Source organism: Chlamydotis macqueenii, chromosome Z, assembly GCF_036417535.1.
Source record: "Chlamydotis macqueenii isolate bChlMac1 chromosome Z, bChlMac1.mat, whole genome shotgun sequence".
Classification (NCBI taxonomy): Eukaryota; Metazoa; Chordata; class Aves; order Otidiformes; family Otididae; genus Chlamydotis; species Chlamydotis macqueenii.
Genome location: NC_141593.1, coordinates 9,847,643 through 9,869,748, shown reverse-complemented (window position 1 = coordinate 9,869,748; position 22,106 = coordinate 9,847,643). Strand labels below are relative to the sequence as shown.

Sequence of the window (22,106 nt, the reverse complement as noted above, 5' to 3'; positions counted from 1 at the left end):
CAGACCCCTCCAGGCTGGGGTCTGCCAGCCCCAGGCACAGCTGGAAGCCAACGGGGAGCAGGCAATGGCAGAGAAAGTACCTCTGCCCCATGGTGTGTGGCCGGGGAGTTTCTTGGAGGCTGTAAATAGCTGAGTTCCCCTTCTACTCATCTCGAAAGTGAGAAGGGGAACATCCCCCAGAGAGGGGGAAAGAATTGGTCGATGGTCGTCGCTGGTACAAAAGCTATTTTTAATTTTATTAAAATGTCTCTTTTCTATAAACTTCCAAAATATCTGGGGCCTCTGCTATAAAGATTTGTGCCGTGGCTCTGTAGCAAAGCTGTTGCCCCTGGGGCCAGGGATGGCGGCACTCATGGCGGGGTGCAGCCGGCAGCCGGGGACATCTGAGGCTCCTCTTTGTGATCCACGTGGGGAGAGCCGGGGGAACAGGGAATCCCGGGGCCACCCTCAGAAAGGGACACATAGTGACCGAGGGGGCTGGAGTGGGTCTGTGGCCGGAGCAGGAGCTGGTGCAGGGTCTCGCCCACCTGCACCAGGCTGTGGGAGAGGAGGTGGAGGTGGGAGACGGTGTCACTGGCCAAGCTCTCCAGCAGCGCCTGCTGCTGCCGCGATGTCTGCAGGATCTGCACCAGCAGCTGCTGGACGCTCTGGAGCAAGCCTGCCACGCCGGATCCTGCAGTGAGAGGGGGGGTCAGTGGCAGCAAACCCTCACCACGGCTCCCAGAGCCCCCTGTGAGGCTGTGGGGATGCTGCAGGGGGGACCCACCGTGCAGGCTTGCGTCCGACGCCTCTTCACCCGCTGCCAGCTGCTCGCTCATGGCAGCCATCCCAGGGGAGCCCGGGGCTGCAGCAGCCACTGGTAGCGCTCGGTTTCCTCTTCCTATCCCCAGGGACATCTCACCAGGAAAACCTGCCACAATGGTTCGGCATGGAGGGTGCAACCAGGGTCCTGGAGCCACCCAAAGCCCCATGCTCAGTCTGACCCTCCTGCAGAGCCTCTGCCCTCTCTCCCTGTGGGCACAACAGGACAGAGCTGCCCTCCTAGAGCACGGGGACTTGCTCGAAGCTGCAGAACCTTACCGGCTGTTTGCTCAGCACTTTCCTGCTTCAGGGCAGTGTGACAGCCTGGAAGGAGAGCAGACACAGCCCATGAGCGGTGGCTGCATCCGGCCCTGGGGTGCACAAGCACAGTCGCCTGGGCATGGTACTCACCCAGGAGGGGAGGGGAAGGGAAGCTGCGACCGGCGTCTGCAATGAGAACCGTATCAGACCCTGCTTGCGGGGCTGAGGGGTTTTACTGGGCTGAGCAGGGCAAGGAAAGCCTTACGTGGCATGGCGGGGGGAGTGGACGGCACTCCAGCGACGTGTTCCCCGCCAGCTGCTGCAAGAGAGCAGAGAGGAGACATGCGCCGTCTGATGGGACCTGCTGGGGGGATCACCACCAGCCTGGGGTCTGCCCGGCTTGCCCCGGCCAGCCCCGCAGCCCGACATGCCCTAGCCACAGCTCCACAGCACCCTGCAGGGCCCCAAAGCGTTTTCACGAGCTAGATACAAAAGCAGGAGTCACTCACCCACCACTGCAATGCAGCCACCTCTGGGCTGGAAGGCAGCAGCGGCGTAGCAGCGCGCAGCAACGCTACACAACAGATTAGGACTGGAAGTGAAGGAGAATCCCACATCCACTTGAAACTGCAGGGGGAATTTAGGGAGACAGAAGGTAATTACCCACTGTGGGATGCTGGCGGGGGTGCCCACACAAATCAGACCCAGGGACGTATCCTGCATCACCTCAGCGCCAAACCCCGAGGAGTGCGAGGCGGGGCGTGGGATTCGTCCCTGGGTGCAGGGCAGGGCAGGGGAGCTGCAGGCAGCTCTGGCCCTCACACCCAGTCCTAACTCACCCAAAGCTTTATGGTGTGACTGGGGAAGGGGGGGAGCCAGGACCTGCCGAAGGAAGGGGAGTCACATGCCCTGCAATGCTGCATAGCCGCAAGAGCCCCCTGGGCTGGGTCGGGGCCACCGTCCCTGAGAGACCTTGATCTCCACGACTTGCTCTGGGGCAGCTAGCAGCCTTGCCATGCCCTCAGGCTGTGTCAGAGCCAGGGACTCCTCCTGCTCCATGCCACCCATTCCCATCCCCTCACACTCTGGAGCTGGTTTGGAGCCAAAGCATCTGGAGAGAGACATCCCAACACCCCCATCGATGAGCATCTCTGCTGAGGAACTCATGGCAGGCCCCCCTGACCCTCTAAGCCCCCCATTCCCATCATGCTGGCAGGGCTTGGGCTGGAGCCGTGGCCGTGCAGCCTGGTGCAGCGGGGCAGATCGGTACTTACAGCTCTCTGGCTCATCCTTTGCACCCTGCAGCAGTGGGGATGGCAGCACGCCCAGGGCATCCCTGCCAACATCGTGTTCTGCAGAAGGAGGGTGAGGGAGTGCAGAAAAGAGCTTCAATAACTGGGAGACGAGGGATCCCTGTCACCCCACAGCTGGTACGAGCCCCGCTCCAGCTGCCTGAGCCCGCAGGTACCTGGTGGCTCTGGTGAGGATGGAGAGCGGGCAGCAAGGGCTGACCTGCGCTTCCTGGGAGGCAGCTTCACCAGGTCTAGAAGAAGAGAAAGACATTGTCACAGAATCATAGCATCTTCAAGGCTGGAAAAGATCTCTCAGATCATCAAGACCAACCACCAGCCTAGCACCACCATGTCTACTAAGGGACCCTGGGTGGCCGTGTGGCTCCAGTGCTCCCCCAGTATCCCACATCCATCCACCCTGCCAAACCCACCAGCCCATTGCCAGCACCTACCCGGCATCCTCCGCTCGCCGAAGATGGGCCGCCCGGCCGCCTTCCAAATGCTCTTCATGGCTCGGTAATACGGGGGCAAGCGGGGCGAGTGGCAGCCGACCCTCCGGCGCGTCTCCCGCTCCGAATGGAAAGCCTGCTTGAGCGCCTTCCACTTGGAGCGGCACTGGGCCACGCTTCGCTCGTAGCCGGCTGCCGCCAGCCCCCGGGAGATGTCCCGCCACAGCGCCTCGTTGGGTCGCGACGTGGAGGCCATGAGCAGGGCGGCCTCCCCCGAGCCCCCCACCAGCGCCAGGAGGCTACTGACCTCCGCCTGCGTCCAGGCTCGCCCCCGGGGCATGCTGCCGAGGGCTCGGGTGGGCCCCGGGACGGCGGAGAGGCTGGGATGGGCAGGGCTCAGCCCCGGGGCTCGGCCGTGCGCTCCCGAGGGTGCACAGGGGGGCTGCGGCTGTACCGGGGAGGCTGCACCGGGAGCCACCGGGAGCTGCACCGGGAGCCGCACCGGGATCTCCGCCGGGGATGAGCGGGAGCCGCACCGGACGCCGCACCGGACGCCCCTGCGCTCCACCGGGCGCCGCACCGGGAGCTGCCGGGAGTCGCCGGCAGCCGCCACCGAGCATGTGCGAGGCGGGGGGGGGGGGAGCCGCTGGGAAACGTAGTCCTGGCTGCGCCATCCCTGCCACCACCATCACCCGCGGGAGGGGGTCGCTGCCAGAACTGTCCCTGGAGGGGCTGGTGGACTGTGCCCCCCCCCCCCGAGGGCACAGCAGGGCTGCTCATCACCTCAAGGCTCAGGGAGGGGAAGGAGCACCCCTGCTTCCCAAGGCTGAGATGCAGGTGCAGCCCCATAAAAAAAAAAAAAAAAAAAAAAAAATTAACAAAGGCAGCAGAAACCACATCCGAGCAAACACCCCTGTTGCCTTGCTGCTTTCAGAGCCGGGAGGCTGGGGACGCGGATAGCGTGGCAGATAGATGAGTCCTTAAAGATTTGTCTTAAACATTTCTTGGTGCAGAAGATGCGAGCCGTGCTGCGACAGTTGCAGGCTTCGCAGGAGACTCGTGTGTGTCAGACTTCGCCAGAGGCTCGTGTGCGCAATAGGTGTTATAACCACAAGCAACGGTATTTTCTGGTTTTGATGCCTGTCAACAGCTAACTGCGACCACTGCAGACTTTGCAAGAACGAGACGCTGGTTCCTGGCCCTGCAGAAGCAGGACACAGTCGGTATTTTGTGTTTTTTAATGACTAACAGGGTGCTAGACCATCGACCTTGGGAGGGTCTTGTCTGATATGATCCCCCAAAACATCCTCCCTGTGACCACAGGGCCTGCGCTGAACCAGACCATGCCTACCCTCGTGTGGCACCGCTCCCACCCTGCATATGCGTGAAGTTTCTTGGAACCAGGTGGAGATTTTGGGACTTGCACTGTATAAAAATGGTACCATCAGAGGAGGCTAGGGGGGGATCCCCACCACCAAGAGCAATAAGGACCAAGGGGACACTGCTGGATCTGCGGGTGGTGATATCTTCTGTATCTCTCTCTCTCCTCTCTTCTCTTTTTTAGGACTAGATCTAAGCAAGAATGTGTAGCACAGGACTTGTTTATCCAGTGAAGTTATCCAGTCAACTAGTTGCCATTGAGTTATTGTATCTAATCATGTGCCTTGTATTTTGTATTAATAAATCATAAAACTGGTTGGTTTGTGTTGCTTCACCTTAATTCAGTCCAAAGGAATCACGAACTTGGTCGCTGGTCCCAAGGGGAGGGAGGTCATCCTATACAGTTCCTTTTGGGTCGTGACAGAGAGAGCCCTGCGTCCTGTTCCCGAAGGATGCCCATGTCCCTCACATGCTCCCTAGGACAGATCTCCTGAGTGCCAAGGGATTGGGGCAGGGGAAGCAGCCTAGACACGGCTGCCCAGCCCAGCCCTGGCCCCACATCTGAGCTAGCAGCCATCCCCACGGCTCACTGCCCCAAAGCCTAGAGGTGTGGGGTTCCCTTGTGCTGGGAACACCACGAGCCCCCTAGGGTTGTGTGAGAGACTGTGTCGAATATTTGTCTCAACATTGTTGAAACATCAAACCACCATCCGAACAATGGCTTCCTGTTATCTTGCAAGCCAACTCCTGTTGTCTTGCGAACCTGAATGCAGAGCTGGTTCCGAGAAATCTAGCCCTACTCCCCCTGGCATGCGCCCAGATAATGGACATATATACCCACCCCCCCCCCCCAGGTAATGGGCATGCATATCACCGCCAGGTGAGGGGTGCGGCTAGGAAAACCAGCTCTTGAAATACAATGAAAACAACCAACATAAAAAGGGGAACATTTTTCGCCAGAATACTCTTCACTTCATTCATTCAATGGAATGCACATTCGCTGGAATACACATCCATGGAACCGACATCGAAATGACCAACACCGGACGGATCGTTCCCCCATCGAGTGAACTGGACTGTCGGGATGCCGCAGCTCCGTGGTGGTAGCTATTACAACCGAAACTCTTTTCCCTCTTTTCTTTCTTTCTCTCATTTCTCTTCCATTTACAAACTTGTTGTCCGGTTAATAAAGTTACCTGGCGCTTGACTCCGTTTTGAGTCTTAATTCTGTTCCCGAGAATACGAGCAAAACCACGCTGCGGTGTGTGAGAGGTTGGTCCAGCCGCCCCTAGCCTCCCAGGCTTGTCTGAGGTTGGCTAGAATGCAAGGGGGCCTTCCTCTCATCCGAAATTGGAACGTGACAGGTTGTGACCCAGGTGGTGCCTCTGGGGACCCCATCAGGAAGTGACACTTTCCATTTCGTGTCAGACCCAGCCGCCAAAGGGGGCTGGGAGGGGGTTGCCACTTCCCCCATGGGGCTCAGAGCGAGAGACTGAGGGAAGGATGGAAGAGGGGGTCACATACGCCGATCTGCGCTTGCCCCCCACACCAGGTAATGGCACTATGCTCCCAGCCCCTGCCACCCCGGCCCTCCTGTTGGGTCCCCTGCCCCTTGACCTCTGCAGGGCCCTTCCCCCAGCCCCTCGCTCCCTCCTTTCGGGTATCCTCTCACAAACAGCTCCTCTCCAGCCTCACTGCAGGGTGCCTGCTTTCAGGGCGAGGGACAGGAGCGGCTCAGGGGCAGGGGATGCCCTTTGTGCCCCAGTGCTGCAGCACACACAGGCATCCCCTCCTCTGCTCTGCCTCCTGTGCCAAGCACTGTCTCTGGGGAGACAACTTCTAGGAAGCTCAAGTTGCTTCAAATGGGGTCTCCCTCGGTTTCCCTGGGCTCCCTTCTCCCTCCTGAGACCCTGCCCAGGCTCCACAGACTTTTCATGGCCGGATGGTCCCCAGCGAGCCCCCAGGACCCAGGCTGACTCCCTTTCTCAGCTCCTCAGCAGTCGGTGCGGCTGCCCTGGTGCTGGGCAGCCCTCAGCCTGGCTGTCCTCTCCCTGCTGCTCCTGCTGGCACAAATCATCCTCGTCGGTTTGACCTTCCACTGTAAGTACCCGCTTGCGCCCGGACCCCTTCTCCAGGGGTCTTGAGGTCAGGTTTGGCAGCATAGAATCTGTGTACCAATAAAGAGAGCTGCGGATCGCCCATGGAGCTGGGCCCTCCTACTTGGGGCCAACGGCATTGCGGGTTCTGGGGCAAGCGGGAAAATTGGTGAGGCAGGACTTCACTTGCCTGGCTGGGAGAGAAAGCTGAGAGAACGGCATGGGCTCGGGCACGGCGCCGGGGCATCCCGCTCCGTCACATGGCAATGAAATGAAGACAGAAGGGTGAGCGGTGACACCGAAACCAAAAGGCAGAAGCACTTTCCCCGAAAGCCTGTCATGTGATGGGTTCCCAAGCACAGCAAAAGCCACAACGATGTTGGTGGGCTTGGCTGGCAGGTCACCTAAAGCAGTTGATACCTTCAGCTGCACCCATGGGGCTGTCCCAGGGGAGAGGGCTCTGGGTGCTGCTGGGAGCAGAAGCCCAGAGTTGGCAGGGACACTCCTGTGCTCTTCTTCTGTAGATTTAGGAAAACAGGCAAGCTGCACCCATGGTCCCTGCAGCACGGAGGAGTGTGCTAGCTATGGTCAACAGACACTGCAAGGTAAGAGAGCATGGCGGGCTCCTGGGTGAGGTTTGGAGAGGGCCTGGATGCTCCTTTCAAGAGGCAGGATCTGGATCACACTCCAGAATATGTTCCCCCCCCACCCTGGCTGCCTGTCCCCTGACTCACGGCACGGAGAGCGGCCCCAGCGCTGCTGAACAGGCTGCACTGTTGGGAGCTCTTCGGAAGAGATGACCCCAGCTCGGCTCAGGGTCTCCCGAACACGCCACCAGTGCCAGGCTCACGGCTGCCATAAGCATCTGTGTGCTGGACGGCGTCGGGTGCTCTCTTTCAACCAGCCTCTGGTGAAGCTGGAACCCTGACATCTGCAGTTCTCACTGCAAATGCTGCTGGCTGCCCCATCCCGGCTGCTCCCGCAGCCTGAGTTTCTGGTGTGCAGGGCAATGTCAGTTCTGCCCGGCCGGCTGGCTCTGGGATGCGGGGCAGTGCTACTACTTCTCCTCTGCCAAAAAGAGCTGGGATCAGAGCAGAGAGGACTGCTGCTCCAGAGGGGCACAACTGGTCACCATTCAAGCCAATGCCACCCTGGTGAGTGCACCCACCCTGGCCTGTTCAGCTCCCCATGGGCATCTGGGCTGCATTGGTGACCACCTCAAGGTCCCTCTGCAGTCACTCAGCCTTTGCCAGCATCATCTCAGCTCCATGGCTCTGGCCCATGTGCCCAAACCTCAGCCAAGCCTCCAGGCAGGGAGCTGGCGATGCTGCGCAGCCCCCATCACTAATCGTGTGGCTGGGGGCTGTGTGTCCCCATCCTGGGGAGCTCATGTGGCTCCTCTCCTGCGCTAGGCATTCCTGATGCGCTTGGCCAACGTGGAAGCCTTCCATGTGGGGCTGAAGCGGGACGGCTTCAGGTCTGATTGGAAGTGGCTGGACGGCACTGCATTGAAAGGGTGAGGATGTCAGCTCATCTGCCTCTTGTCTTCCCAGGGCTGCACTGGGGCATTTTAGGGATTGCAGGGCCTTGAACCTGGTGCCCACACCCTGCCTGGTTGAGGGGCTGGAGGATTCCCCTAAAAGCAGGTTTCCAGGCTTTGCTTGATGCCAGGAGGGACCTGGAGGTGCTGCGTGCATGATGGGGCTGGGGGCTGCCGGTCAAACAGGGGGATGGGGGACCAGAGCACGTGTCCAAATTGGGAGGAGGGTAGCAAGGGACAATGCTCCATGGAGAGGGTGAGCTTTGACCCCAGAGCATCCCTGTGCAGCGTCTGGTCCCTCACTGGAGGAGGTGCTGATGGGACTACCCCAGCACTTCCTGTCCACCCCGATTCAGCCCGTTCTCTCCCTGCAGGCTCTTCCCAATCCAGCGCTCCACCAGCTCCTTCCTGGCCTGTGGCAGGGTGTCAGGCTCGGGGCTGTCCGGCGGTCTGTGTGGAGATGTCCTTGGCTGGGTCTGCCAGCAGAGCGCAGCCACCCTGCAGTGGCTCCGGTCCTCACCCCCCACCTTCCTCTGGGGAAACACCACCTACGTCTGTGTGGGACCCTGATGACCGTGGGGCCTCCAGCCTGTTCCACCACTCTGTTCCCTGCCCAGCCCCAGGGTATGGGCATCCCTGGGCCCTGCTGCCTTCCTCACTTGAACCTCTTTACCTGCCTGGATCTCTGCAATTTGCCAATAAACTCTGGCGCTTGGATGCTGTGGCTGGCTTTGGGGGATGGGGGTGGTGGGACGGAGGTGGTGGGCATCCTCCAGCTCACTAGCCCGGTCGCATTGCTGCTCAGTGGTAAGTTGCAGCTGCCGCAGCATTGAAAGAAGTGGCCAGGGGCCAGCATCAACCTGAGCATCCCCATGGCCTGGTGTCAGCTCCTTTGCAGGCTGGAGCAGGTCCTCCCAAAACTCTGTGCTTTCTGGTCGTGGTGGCTCCCTGGGGCTTACACTTCTCAGGAAAGGCAGTTGGGAGGGGACCCTTTGCCTCCCACGTCTCATGGAGGGCTTGAGCTGGGCAGCAGAGAGTCAGTTGCCAGCAGAGGTCAGTGGCCTCCTCGGTCTGAGGAGGCCACAGCAAAAGCCTTCACTTTGCTTTGAGGCTAGGTGATGTGTGAGAGCCTAAAAGGCTTGCTGGGGCTTGACTTGTAGGGGTTTGGTCCTGGGGGCTGTTATGGTTTCGATATGGACTGCCTGGGCTGTGCCAGCAGCGTGCAACTCTGGCATGGACATCCCTGGGAGTCCCTTCTGGCACATGTGAAGGACCAAGCCCCTGCAATCACGGTCTCCCGAGCAGGGGCTGGGATGGGGAAGGTGATGTACGGGGCAGCGTGGCTGCGCTGCAGCCGGTACGCACGGGCTCTCAAGGCTCCTCACAGCCCGGGGAGGTGGATGCAGAGCGCGCTGCCCGAGATTGAGCTTGTTCATCCCCCCGCCCCTCAAAGCAAGAGTGGCTTCAGAAATAAAACCACTTTTTGCAAATGAAGAAGCTACTTCTGCTTTTCTGTACAGGAAAAAGTGGCTCCACCCTACGTGATCTTGGCCACAGCCTGTCACCTGACTGCGTTGGAGCAGGGCAGGACGGAGTTCCCACATTGCTGCCTGCCCGGGGCATGGCCCAGAGCGTGGTCTACGCAGACCTGAAGTTTGCCACAGCCCCTCCACCCACCGCCCCTGCCTGCCCCACAGCCCCCGATGAGGATGACTGCCCCTACGAGAACGTGGCGCTGGGACCAGTGTTTCTGGCACCCAGCACAGGTGAGAGCCCAGCCACGGCCACCGCCGTGGGGATGCCCCAGCACAGGGTGGGCACTGGGTGGTGGCAGTGGGACCCCGGGGTGATGTCTGTGGGTGCTCATATCTTGCAGAGCACTTGCCCAGGCGCTGGCCCCGGCGTTGGCGTGTCTCCGCGGGGCTGGTGGCAGCCAGCCTGCTGCTGCTGCTGCTGGTGGCCACCATAGCCCTGGGGGCTTGCTGTGAGTATGGGCAAGGGCCGTGGGGATGGTGCGTTGGGGCTGGGTGGCAGCTGGGCTGCTGGGGGTTTGTCAGAGCTGGGGAGTGCCTGGGGCTCGTGGTCCGGGGCTGGTGGCTGCCTCTTGCCTGGCCACCCTGAGCTGCCCTCTTTCTGCCTGCACTGCCTTCCCCTGCCTCCCAATTTCCTCCTCATTGCCTCCCATCACCTTTCCATTGCCTTCCCATTATCTCCCACTGCCTCCCATTGCCTGCCCTCCCCTTGCCGCCTTTGGGACTCCCTTTCCCTTCCCACTGCCACCCCTAGGACAGTCTGCCCACAGCCAGACACTCTTATCCTACTCTCCTTTGCACGGGCCATGCCCCGAGCAGGGTCACTCCTGTGTCCCCCTGCCTGGGCTGTCCCATCCCCGTGTCCCAGCTCACCCGCCCTGTCCCCAGACTGGCAGGTCACCCGCACCCTGCACGATGCCTCCCGGGAGCATGCGGCCGAGCAGGGCCGCCTCTCGCAGGAGGTGAGCACGCAGGAGCAGAGGCTGGAGCAGATGCAGCTGGAGCTGGCGTGGGCCCAAGCGGAGCTGCAGCGAGCATGGCGGGAGGGCAACAGCAGCTGGCTGGAGCTGGGGAGCCTGAACGCCGAGCTGCGGCGCATCATGGGGGTCCTGGGGAAGATGGAGAAGGAGATGCAGGAGGTGCAAGAGAAGCTCAACAACAGCGAGAGCACTGCGGCCATGCTGCGTGCCTGTGTGAACACAGGTAGGGCCGTGGCCGGGTGGGAGACCGGGCAGTGATGCCGCTGGGGAGATGCAGGGGCTGATTCCAGCCAGGCTGGGCTCCTCGAGCATCTGCAGGTGGGTGAATGCCTGAGCTGCTCCCCTGCCTGCAGACTGCTGCCCCGCGGGCTGGGTGCTCTACAGGAGCAAGTGCCTCTTCGTCTCAGTGGAGAAAAATAGCTGGCAGCACAGCCAGTATGACTGCAGAAGCAAATCGGCTTCGTTGCTGGTCCAAGGCAGTTGGCCATCATGGACGTTGCCGGTACGGAGCAGGGGGGCTGCAGCACTGCAGGAGGGTGGGGGCAGCGGTGGGGCTGGGGCAGCGGTATCTGCAGAGGTGCTGGGCTGGCACCACGAGCCGCAGGTTCCCATCTCAGCAGTGTGTGTGGAGCAGCACGGCCGGCCCTGGGGCTCCCGGGCACCAGGCAGGTGCTGGACGTGGGGCAGGTGTTCGACAGCTTCTCTCTCCACAGAATTTTTTGCAGGCATATGATTCCACGTACTGGATTGGAGACATAATTCAAAATCATCAGGATAAACTTAAGGTGGCACGTAATGTGTAAGTTCCACCTTGGTCACCTACAGCTCTCCCACCTGCACCAGCCATGGGTAGAGGCAGGTGCCTGGGCATCTGTCCCGACCATGGGACCCATGCTTCAGCATGGGCAGTGCTCAGGCTAAGAGGCTCTGGATCTGCAGCTCTGTGGAGGGCACCATGAGGCTGGCAATGTATTGGGAGAGTGGTGGTGGCACCTCTCATGTTCTCCTTCACTTCTAGGAAAAATTGGTTTCCCTCTTGTTCTCTAACATTCCGTGGGAAGATAAGCAGCGACTACTGCTTTTACAGTTATCCATGGATCTGTGAGAAGCCCCCAGACCTGAGCAGCCCATCTGAGACCTCTTTCCTCTCCGGGCCAAGGGGTGAATTTTGAGACCCCCCTCTCCACGGCTCCAGGGACAGGAGCTGGCAGTGCACAGCACAGTCACCCTTCCTCTTCTGCACAACTACAACCCCGTGTACCATTGCCTCAGCCACGTTGCAAATCTCTGGGGATACAGGTTGGGAAAGACGGTGTCTGCATTCTAAAAAAAAGATTTGTGGAAAAGAGACTGTATTTCTGTTTTCCACACTCATGCCCACACTTACATCCCCAGCCCCTGCCATCCAGCCCCGGCTCCCATTACTCACGGAGGGGATGCTGGTACCGAGCCCTGCTCACCTCTGCTGCCTTCTGCTGAGAATGGTTGGGGAGGTGCCTCCTGCACTTTGTGAAGCTGGCTTTGATGGTGTCATTGGTGTCCCCAAACTGTCCCTCTTGGGAAGTCTTTTGGTTTTACTGGCTGCCCCTTGCCTCTGTCGCTGGCTGCTGCTGGCTCCTGTCCTGCCCTTTCTCCTCCCTCCATCACCTGCCCTCCACCACAGCCCGTCCCAGAGCTGAGCTTTGTTCTCCTGGTTGGAGAACAGCCTGGATCCTGGGAAGAAGATGGAACTTGTCCTCCTGGTTGTGTGATGGTCCAGGCCCAGGGAGGACACGCTGGTGGGTGGGGAAAGCCAGGCAGGATTTACCAAGGGCAAGCAATGCCTGGTCGACCTGCCTGCTGCGGTGGGAGCACTGGGCTGTGGATGAGGGGAGAGCAATGAAGGCCGTATATCATGAACCTTTGAAGACTGGGACAGGGTTTCCCATGGTCTCCTCACTGGCAGAGTGGGGATATGTGGCTAGGAGAAGAGGAGAAGAAGGTGAGTGGAAACCTGGATGGCAGGAGGGCTGCAAGGGATTCTCGGTGACGTCCTTGACCAGCTGGCAACATCCCTGTTGGGTCAATCCTGGGGCGGATGCTCCTTGAAGTGTTCACCGCTGGCCTGGATGATGGGATGGGGATGGCCTCAGCCAGCTGGGAGGGCAACACCAAACTGGGCAGTAGTGGGTATACTGGAGGGCAGGACTGCAGTTCAGAGAGAAAGCCGGGTGATGGGAGCCTGCTGATTTTGGACGGGGGGAAAGAGTGAGTTGTGTAGCTGGGAAGCAAGGAGAAACCCCATGCATCAAGATGGGCAAGGAAGCGGCCATACTGAACAGGCCTGAGGGACCCACGAAGCAGAGGCTGGACAGGAGTGTGTCCTTGTGGTGGCAGAGCCCAGTGACATTGTGGGCAGCAGTGAGTGGAGCTCAAGGCTCTTGGGGCAGGGGTCCTGCTCCTCTGTGGGTACCTGGAAGGCCACATCTGGTGTCCCCAGGACAAGCCAGACGCAGCAAGTCCTTGTTTTGCTTGACGGCTGAGATTGCAGGAGATCTTCTACAATCCTGTCCCAGCCTCCCAGCCCCATCATGCCATGGACTGGCTCCACCAGCCTCCTTCCAGATCTTCTTTCCCAGGAGCTGCCCACATCCAGCTTTTCAAGGTGGTGCCCACCTCATCCCCCTCTCTGCTGAAACACAAGGAGGGTGAGCCCTGCCCCTGGGCTACCCTACCACCCCAGCCAGGTTGGCAACTGGGGTCCTTCATCACCCCCCTGGTAGCTCAGCTCCCACCATGAATCTTTCCCCCGTGATGGCAGGGGTCTCCCCTTTCCCTCTTATTCCCAAGCCTCCACAGTGCTCCCCTCCCAGTCCCACTGTCTTAAGGCTCCTCGCTGCATTCCCATTTCCTCCTGCAGCCTCAAGGCTCCTCCGTTTGCTGTCTATGATCTTGGGGATCTTCACTGCACTCCCATCACCCCCATGGTCTCAGGGGTCCCCAGCGGTTTCTTGCACTGATGGCACCACTGCCTGCACCCTCCCCAGGCAAGGCCCAGCCCAAAGCCCTGGGCAGGATGGAAGGCAGGAGAAAGGGCAGGATAGGAGCTGTCGGTGCTGAGGGAAGGGACACTGATGGCATCGTCATCCCCCAGCTCCAAAAAGACGTAAATGGCATGTCCTGCGCCAGCGCACCACCAGCATCCTTGGAGAAGCACAGCAGTCGGGAGCTGGGCTCCGCACCGGCGTCCCGAGTCACTGCCAGCTTGCGCTGGCCAGGGCACACAGGGACACAAAGAGGGCCGGTGCAAGGAGGTGTAAGTGTATGCATGAGTGTGACAGAGGGGAGCAAGGTCTGTTTTCCATGAGCCTTTCTTTAAAATACAGACACCTTTTTCCAGCACTTTGCAATGCAGTTGAGGCAATGTGTGTACAGGGGAGATGGTCTTGGGGTGCACCCCCAGCTCCGGTCCCTGAGCCCTATGACAGAGCGGGGTGGCAGTGCAGTCAGTCCTTGACCAGGAGAGGAAGGAGCTCAGCTGCTCAGCTGCGGGGGCCTCTCGCAGATCCACTTGTGCTTTGCCCAGCAACCTGAACTCTCTATTTTCCCAGAAGTTGATAGTCCGCAGCCAGTAAAGCCGTACCTAGGAAAGAGGGCACGTCTCAGAGGGTTAGTGACAGCATGCTCACTCTGGACACCTCTTCCCATGGATCCAAGTGCCGCTGGGGCAGGCAGGGTGCCTGACACTGGGACCAGTCTGAGGAAAGGACTTGTTCCTTCCCCTGGGCTCCTGCTCTGCCACTGGGAGGTCCAGCAGTGCACCTCACAACTGGGGTCTGCCCAGGGCCCCCTTCCTTCGGGCACTGGTCATTGGAGCATCACCACTTTTGCCAGGGGGTCTCACAGGGGTGAAATGACACCTCCTTGACACAAATAAAGGGGATACCTGTGGGATCAGGTACTTGTGCCAAGGACTGCTGCACTTACGAGAGCTGCTTGCTGTCCTGCCATGCAGGAGTCCTTGTATGAGAAAAAAATTTTGCTCCAACCCAGTACATAGAATCAGACTTCTGCAAAAAATTCTGTGGAGAGAGAAGCTGTCGAACACCTGCCCCACGTCCAGCACCTGCCTGGTGCCCGGGAGCCCCAGGGCCGGCCGTGCTGCTCCACACACACTGCCGAGATGGGAACCTGCGGCTCGTGGTGCCAGCCCAGCACCTCTGCAGATACCGCTGCCCCAGCCCCACCGCTGCCCCCACCCTCCTGCAGTGCTGCAGCCCCCCTGCTCCGTACCGGCAACGTCCATGATGGCCAACTGCCTTGGACCAGCAACGAAGCCGATTTGCTTCTGCAGTCATACTGGCTGTGCTGCCAGCTATTTTTCTCCACTGAGACGAAGAGGCACTTGCTCCTGTAGAGCACCCAGCCCGCGGGGCAGCAGTCTGCAGGCAGGGGAGCAGCTCAGGCATTCACCCACCTGCAGATGCTCGAGGAGCCCAGCCTGGCTGGAATCAGCCCCTGCATCTCCCCAGCGGCATCACTGCCCGGTCTCCCACCCGGCCACAGCCCTACCTGTGTTCACACAGGCACGCAGCATGGCCGCAGTGCTCTCGCTGTTGTTGAGCTTCCCTTGCACCTCCTGCATCTCCTTCTCCGTCTTCCCCAGGACCCCCATGACGCGCCGCAGCTCGGCGTTCAGGCTCTCCAGCTCCAGCCAGCTGCTGTTGCCCTCCCGCCATGCTCGCTGCAGCTCCGCTTGGGCCCACGCCAGCTCCAGCTGCATCTGCTCCAGCCTCTGCTCCTGCGTGCTCACCTCCTGCGAGAGGCGGCCCTGCTCGGCCGCATGCTCCCGGGAGGCATCGTGCAGGGTGCGGGTGACCTGCCAGTCTGGGGACAGGGCGGGTGAGCTGGGACACAGGGATGGGACAGCCCAGGCAGGGGGACATAGGAGTGACCCTGCTTGGGGGTAGGATGGGCCAGGCCATAGAGAGGACAAGGCAGCCCCAAGGATTTCAAGGGGCGGCAGGGGAAGGCGGTGGAAAGGCAATAGGTAGGAAAGGGAAGGCAAAGCGAGGGCAGAGGGAGGCGTTAGGGAGGTAAGAATAAGGCAATGGGAAGGTGATGGGAGGCAATAGGAAAGGAAAAGGAAGGAAATGCGAGGCAAAGGGCAGGCACGGGGAGGGTGAGGAAAGAGCAAGGGGGAGGCGAGGGGAGGGGAAGGGGAGAGAGAGCAAAAGGAAGAGAAAGTGAAGGCAACGCAAGGGAAGGGGAAGGCAGCGAGAGGCGGGGTGAGGCAGTGCAAGCAGACAGAGGGCAGCTCACGGGGTTAAGAAAGAGGGAGCAACCAGCCCCGGACCACGAGCCCCAGGCACTCCCCAGCTCTGACAAACCCCCAGCAGCCCAGCTGCCACCCAGCCCCAACGCACCATCCCCACGGCCCTCGCCCATACTCACAGCAAGCCCCCAGGGCTATGGTGGCCAGCAGCAGCAGCAGCAGCAGGCTGGCTGCCACCAGCCCCGCGGGGACACGCCAACGCCGGGGCCAGCGCCTGGGCAAGTGCTCTGCAAGATATGAGCACCCACAGACATCACCCCGGGGTCCCACTGCCACCACCCAGTGCCCACCCTGTGCTGGGGCATCCCCACGGCGGTGGCCGTGGCTGGGCTCTCACCTGTGCTGGGTGCCAGAAACACTGGTCCCAGCGCCACGTTCTCGTAGGGGCAGTCATCCTCATCGGGGGCTGTGGGGCAGGCAGGGGCGGTGGGTGGAGGGGCTGTGGCAAACTTCAGGTCTGCGTAGACCACGCTCTGGGCCATGCCCCGGGCTGCCCTGGTGGTCCTGATGGCTCCTGCTCCACCACGGTTGCACCTTCTCTCTGCTGCAAAGCAGAAGTGTGACTGGTTTCTGCAGAAGCAGAAGTTTGCTGTGTAGTGTGGCAGAAAGGTGCAGGAAAGCACAGACACGGGGACTGATGCCCTGTCATTGGCCCCACCACTGTGATCCCGTCCCCTTCCACGCCCCAAAACCACTCAAAGTCCCCTGGGACAGAACTGGGGCCGTGCAGCTTGGGGTTGGGGTGTTGGGCAGAGCTGCAGGGCTCAGTCTACTGAGAATCGACCCAAATCTCTGGGCCAGGGAAGAGCAAGGCTGCCTTCCACCTGGGAACAGAGGGCTGTGGGGCTGTTCCCATCCAGGGTGGAGGTTCCTCCTCTGTGTGCTCTGGTCCGGCGCTTGAGCATCACTGCTGTGCAGAAATGTTCGCTGTAATACCTAAAACAGATTTTCACATTGCAGCATGAGCTCTTGCTCTTCTCTTGGCCATATCTCCTCATTCTGCCAGCAAGAAGACCACAAGAGACCACGTCCTAAACCTTGAAGGTTCATGATAAATGGCCCCCCAGCGCTCCCAAGTAGCAGGCAGGCAGGTTGGGCACGTACCACTTGGCCCTTAATAAATCCCACTGGGCTCCCCCCAGTGCCCAGTAGGACACACTCCATCTTCTTCCTGGGGTTTTGGTGGAAGCTGCTCAACTTTTAGCTTTCCAAACTTCCTTCCTGTCCTGTTTGAAGCTGGCCCTGATTTTTGCCTTTCTCCGGTGATGAAGGACTTCCTCTGCTCTTGCAGAGATGATAGAGAGTGGCTCTGCAATGCCGTGCTCCGCCAACACTCCTGCACACCTCCAGTCCTGTCCTAGGAGCTGGCTGTGTCCAGATGTGCTCAGCTGGTTCTCAGCTCAGCGCCCCTTCTGGAACCTGCCTTTCTCTGGATGCAGTTCAGTAGAGACGTCTGAGATGCTGAGGAAGAGGAGGTTGGGACTGAGGAGGAGATGCTGAGAGTGCTGGGGTTGTCGTCTGGGGAAGGGAAGGCAAAGCAGGTGTCATTGCTCTATGCAGCTCTCTGGGGGAGGTGTGGAGTGATGCTGAAGTTGGGGTTTTCTAGGAGGGGACCAAGGAAAGGATGAGAGGCAGTGGCACAAGCTACATCGTGGGGAAATTCGCATTCCCAGAGGCCAGAAGGGGAGATCTGCATCCGTGAAGACCTCCAGCCCTCTGTAGAGCAGCCCCCAGGGCAATGAGCCCTTGTGGCCAGGCTGGCCCTGCTCTCCCCAGGCACTCCCCTGGCCCAGGGATTTGGGTCCATCCTTGCTCTGCCACTGCCTTGACCTCAGGCCATGCTGCCCTGACCCTGCTCCATGCCTGGGGGGATGGACCGTGAGCACTTTCTGGGTGTAGGAGGGGACGGGCCAGTGGTGCTGGGACCAATGAGAGGGTGCTGGTCCCCGCAGCTGTGCCTCGCTGGTCCCATCTGCTACAGCTCAGAGCAAGCAAACTTCTGCTTCTGCAGGCACCGGCTGCACTTCTCCTTTGCACCTCTGAGAGACGGTGCAATCACTGGGCAGCAAGACCATCCCAGAGAGGCATCCCAAGGGCAAGGTGGGAGCCAGCAGGGATTAGGGCTTCCCCAGCGCTTGCCCACATGGCACAGAGCGTGGTTTATGCTGACCTGAGGTTTGCCAAGGTGATGGGGGGCCGGAGCATGGCCAGCCAGGCGCTGGAGGCAGGTGAGAGCCCATGCGATCCCCCATGCTGCCGCCACCATGCCCAGCTCCGTGGACTCAGCCGCTCTCCCCTGCCTTCCTCCAACAGCCCTTGGCATGGACGAGGCGGAGAGCCCCTACGAGAACGTCCAGCCGGCGCCAGCGGGGCAGGATGGGGACGGGCCCCAGCCCAGCCCAGGTGAGTGCCCAGTTGAAGCCCAGGGGAAACCTGGGGAAGTCCTGGCGTGGGTAGTGGGTGGTGTTTTGGGGTGCTCCCACTCCTGTCCTGGAACAGGAAGCACCCACACTGTGCCACCTGTGCCATCACGCTGCCCTTCTGCTGCCTTCAGGCAGGAGGTGTGGGGGCTGCCAGGGGTTTCCCAGATCACCAGGTGATGCCCGTGGTCGGTCGTGTCTTGCAGGGCACTGGTCCTGGCGGTGGTGCATCCCTGTGGGGCTACTGGCAACCTGCCTGCTGCTTCTCGTGGCCACTGTGGCCCTGGGAGCTTGCTGTGAGTCGGAGGGAGTGGGCATTGGTGAGGCTGGGGGTGGCGGGGCAGCGCGGGCAGAGGGAGGCAGCGGAGCCAGGGTGGGTGCCATGAGTGAACAGGTGGGTGAATAGAAGCATGGCCGCCCACACTGGTCCGTCCGCCCTGTCTGCCACAAGTTAGCCTGTGTCCCTCGCACATGGCGGGTGCGTCCCATCACCCATCTTCCCCACCTCGTTCTGTTTCTGCTCCTTTCCCTTCCCCTCCAGCCATGCCCAGCCTCTATTGCTGTGCGCTCCCTGCCCCTGCCCTGCTCTGTCTGCTTCCTGCCCTGCCCACCCTCTGACTGTACAATTCCCTGCCATGCCTTTCCCATCCTTCCCCATCCACCATGGGCACCTCCCTGCCTTATCCTGCCCATCCTACCCCCAAGCAGGGTCACTCCTATGTCCCCCTGCCTGGGCTGTCCCATCCCCGTGTCCCAGCTCACCCGCCCTGTCCCCAGACTGGCAGGTCACCCGCACCCTGCACGATGCCTCCCGGGAGCATGCGGCCGAGCAGGGCCGCCTCTCGCAGGAGGTGAGGGCCCGGGAGCAGAAGTTGGAGCAGACGCGGCTGGAGCTGGCGTGGGCCCAAGCGGAGCTGCAGCGAGCATGGCGGGAGGGCAACAGCAGCTGGCTGGAGCTGGGGAGCCTGAACGCCGAGCTGCGGCGTGTCATGGGGGTCCTGGGGAAGACGGAGAAGGAGATGCAGGAGGTGCAAGGGAAGCTCAACAACAGCGAGAGCACTGTGGCCATCCTGCGCTCCTGCACGGCTATAGGTAGGACGATGGTGGAGCAGGGATGGGGTCCCCAGGGGACTTGCACGCCTCAGCAGGTGCAGTACTAAGGCACCAGCACTGGGTGTTTTGGCCACACGATGGGGACGGGGTGGTCCAGAGGGTGAAGCTATGCCTGCAGCAGAGGCTGAGCGTGTGATGTCTGCTGGGAAGACGTGGGGCTGTTCCGGGTGCCCCACCAGGGCATCTGTGGCTGAGCAAGCACCTGAGCTATGCCCCTGCCCCCAGATTGCTGCCCTTCAGGCTGGCTGCTGTACAGGGGCAAGTGCCTCTTCATCTCCTCGGAGAAGAAGACATGGGAGGACAGCAGAAATGAGTGTGAGAAGATATATTCTCAGCTCCTGGTCACCAAATCCTGGACTCGCTGGACTGTGCCGGTAGGATGCTGGGACAGAGGAGGGCAGGAGCTGGTGCATCCAGCCCTGGACTCCCCAGGTGGGTCAGCACCCATCTCGGGGGGGCCCTGGCCTGCCGAAATCTTGGAGGGTGCAAGGCTGATCTCTGGAACTGGTGGTGGACGTGGGGCAGAGAGGCTCTGGCACCCCAGGATGCTGCCCAAGCTGAAGCAGGGCACCATGGCTGTTCAGCTGTCCTACCCCAAGGAGCTCCAGCCCCAGGGACTCCTTAGGGAGATGACCACCCCCTGCAAACACTGCAGCACATGGGTACCATGGAAAAGCCACTAAAAGGCCTTTCTTCTCCTTCCCCAGACCTTCCTCAAGAACGCAGATGTCCCATACTGGATCGGGCTGCAGAAGAGCAGCTTCCCCTGGTACGAGTATGGCTGGCTGGAGGAAGCGGACTTGGACGACGAGGGTTTCTCGGAGGCGTGGTTCTGGGTGGACGGCTCCGTTTACGAAAGGTACCCAGCAGCACAGCCTCTTGCCAAAACCCTGTCTCCTCCAGCATGGCTTTAGGAAGCATTTTAAGCCCCACTAGTACCCAGTCCCAGGCACAAGCTCTGAGCAGCAAAGAACCCCAAAGCAGCCGAGTCCGAGGGGAGGTGGGTGCAGTGGTGTGACGAGATGCTTAGGGGCCATGCAAATGGAAAACCAAGACTTGGAGGGGCATGCACAGAGCTTGTGCAAGCAGGAGGCAGCGAGAGGGGACAAAAGAAACCGCAAGTTTTATTTGGGGTCTAGAGAAAGGGTTCGAGCACCACTTCTATCACCCACGTGCCTCCCCAGTCCCTCCTCAAGGGGAAACCAAGCCTTCCCACCCGCAGAGGGTCCTGGGCTCCTCCCTGCCACGTGTAACCCATCCCCAGCTCACCACCACTTCCTCTTGAGGTGTCTGAGAGCAATGGGGAGGAACAGACCCGTCTGGCCGGCTACTCAGCCCCTGCCTGCCGCCCGCCCCTCCGTCTTCAGCCCCGCTGCGGGGGGCTGTGCCCTGCTGCAACCTCCCAGCCCAAGGCAGCTCCTCCGGCCATCCACGTGCCCTCAGGGAGGACTGGGGTCTCCCCACCACTGGGCATTGGCAGGGATGAAATATCCCCCAGCAGCGAGGCTGAGATTTGAGCAAGGGGAAGGCTAAGGGTGGTCACAAGCAATGCAAACCTTGGGCAGAGGAGTTTCTCAGCCTGCCCAAGGGAGGGTAGGGATGCGTCAGCTGAGGCTTCAGCCTGTGAAATCCATAGGGGAGGAATGGGGGATCCCCCCTTTCACTGCAGCATTCAACCCCTCCCATGTGTGCATACAAGAGGGAACCCATCAGCACCCTTGACAAAGGGTGGTGGTCAGGGTGGCAGCCCCCGATGCATTGTTTCCCCCTCCAGGCCGTGGCAGTTGAAGTCGAACGGGTCCTGCGCTGTAATAAGCCGCGGGAACGTCAAAGCCACACAGTGCGCCGGTCCCGAGGACCTGCAATTCTGGATCTGCGAGAAGGCGGCGGGGCCGAGCTCCCCTTTCATGGCGTGATGTCCGCTGACCCCACCACTGCTGCGGTGAGAGCGCCCATGTCAGGGTCTGCTGAGCCCTGGGGTACCGGGATATGTGGGGTGTGCGTGGAGGAAAGTGGGAAGCCTGGGCCTCTGTGTGGGGCATGTTGACCCTCTCTCTTGGAGAGCGATGCAGGCACATCCCTGTGCTGGATGGAGGCTGCCTCCAACCCTTCGCTGCCATGGGAGCCTCTGGTCTGCAGTAGCTCAAGAGACCCCACTGCAAGCTGCTGTGCAGCAAAGGGGCAAAATGGGGGAAACCCCTTTGCAAGCTGCCTTCCCAGCCCTACTGCATGCGGGGTAGGCTGGGCAGCACCTCACCCTCACTCTCTGCCTTCCCTCGCAGCACCTGCATTCCTCACCGCCTCCGCTTCAGCCTTGCTGCACCCCTGCCCAGGATGCCCCATCCATGCGAGCAGCTCCCTTCCCTCTCAGAGACCCCTGCCCATGGGCTGCCCAGTGATGCTCTGGCATCACGAAGGCCGGGGGAGGCGGCAGCAGTGGCCGTTTCCCCTCAGCTGATGTGCTTCAGCAGAGCGGTACGCGCCCCACAGCCCAGCCCCACACCTGCACAGGGTACGCTGGGTCTTCCTGAGGACAGGGGCTGGTGTGCGACGGTGAGCCCGGGCCCAGCCACAGAGCGGAGCAAGCCCCGATGCTCAGCACTGTGGCCATGTAACATCCCCCCTGCAAGGAGCAAGTGGCGGTGCTGGCATGCAAGGACGTGCGAGCGGGGGACGGCACAGCTCCACACTCAGCCAGGTCCCCTCCCCACAGCAGGGACTTTCTGCCTGGCCCCACTGCAGGAGCAGCTTGGACATGGCTTTCAGGTAACCCAGCAAGCAACAGCCTCGGCAACCAAGGAGGGAAGCTGCCTCTGAACCAGCCAGTGCCTGTGCTAGTGGTTGGGTTTTTTTGGCTGATTAGAAAGTAGAGCAATGACCTTTAGGATTGTACGATGTGATGGTGCCTTTCAAAAGCAAAAGCAACTC

The 22,106-nt window shown here is 60.7% G+C and overlaps 5 protein-coding genes across 5 annotated transcripts; 3 read left to right on the top strand and 2 right to left on the bottom strand.

The window, feature by feature from the left end:
* Positions 1–208: 208 nt before the first annotated feature.
* LOC147596248 (uncharacterized) lies at positions 209–3,337 on the bottom strand. Its single transcript, XM_086770902.1, has 8 exons — positions 2,807–3,337; positions 2,531–2,605; positions 2,337–2,414; positions 1,328–1,381; positions 1,213–1,248; positions 1,081–1,125; positions 767–910; positions 209–673 (listed from the first exon to the last, which is right to left on the bottom strand). Exons 1-8 carry the CDS (start codon positions 3,141–3,143, stop codon positions 351–353), a joined length of 1,092 nt encoding a protein of 363 aa, XP_086627028.1. The 5' UTR covers positions 3,144–3,337; the 3' UTR covers positions 209–350.
* Positions 3,338–5,686: 2,349 nt separating this feature from the next.
* LOC104478815 (killer cell lectin-like receptor subfamily G member 1) lies at positions 5,687–8,464 on the top strand. Its single transcript, XM_086770993.1, has 6 exons — positions 5,687–5,735; positions 6,173–6,283; positions 6,804–6,884; positions 7,285–7,433; positions 7,692–7,795; positions 8,194–8,464. The coding sequence occupies exons 1-6, from the start codon at positions 5,687–5,689 to the stop codon at positions 8,387–8,389; spliced, it is 690 nt and encodes a 229-aa protein (XP_086627119.1). The 3' UTR covers positions 8,390–8,464.
* A 976-nt stretch (positions 8,465–9,440) lies between these two features.
* On the top strand, positions 9,441–11,504 carry LOC147596247 (B-cell differentiation antigen CD72-like). Its single transcript, XM_086771528.1, has 6 exons — positions 9,441–9,585; positions 9,696–9,803; positions 10,240–10,554; positions 10,685–10,833; positions 11,045–11,130; positions 11,350–11,504. Exons 1-6 carry the CDS (start codon positions 9,441–9,443, stop codon positions 11,501–11,503), a joined length of 957 nt encoding a protein of 318 aa, XP_086627654.1. The 3' UTR covers position 11,504.
* Positions 11,505–13,844: 2,340 nt separating this feature from the next.
* On the bottom strand, positions 13,845–16,127 carry LOC147596246 (B-cell differentiation antigen CD72-like). Its single transcript, XM_086770515.1, has 6 exons — positions 15,983–16,127; positions 15,765–15,872; positions 14,883–15,197; positions 14,604–14,752; positions 14,298–14,392; positions 13,845–13,953 (listed from the first exon to the last, which is right to left on the bottom strand). The coding sequence occupies exons 1-6, from the start codon at positions 16,125–16,127 to the stop codon at positions 13,845–13,847; spliced, it is 921 nt and encodes a 306-aa protein (XP_086626641.1).
* A 1,661-nt stretch (positions 16,128–17,788) lies between these two features.
* CD72 (CD72 molecule) lies at positions 17,789–21,530 on the top strand. Its single transcript, XM_086770869.1, has 8 exons — positions 17,789–17,873; positions 17,959–18,048; positions 18,272–18,361; positions 18,843–19,157; positions 19,404–19,552; positions 19,886–20,037; positions 20,953–21,120; positions 21,461–21,530. The coding sequence occupies exons 1-7, from the start codon at positions 17,789–17,791 to the stop codon at positions 21,092–21,094; spliced, it is 1,023 nt and encodes a 340-aa protein (XP_086626995.1). The 3' UTR covers positions 21,095–21,120; positions 21,461–21,530.
* The last annotated feature ends 576 nt before the right edge of the window (positions 21,531–22,106 follow it).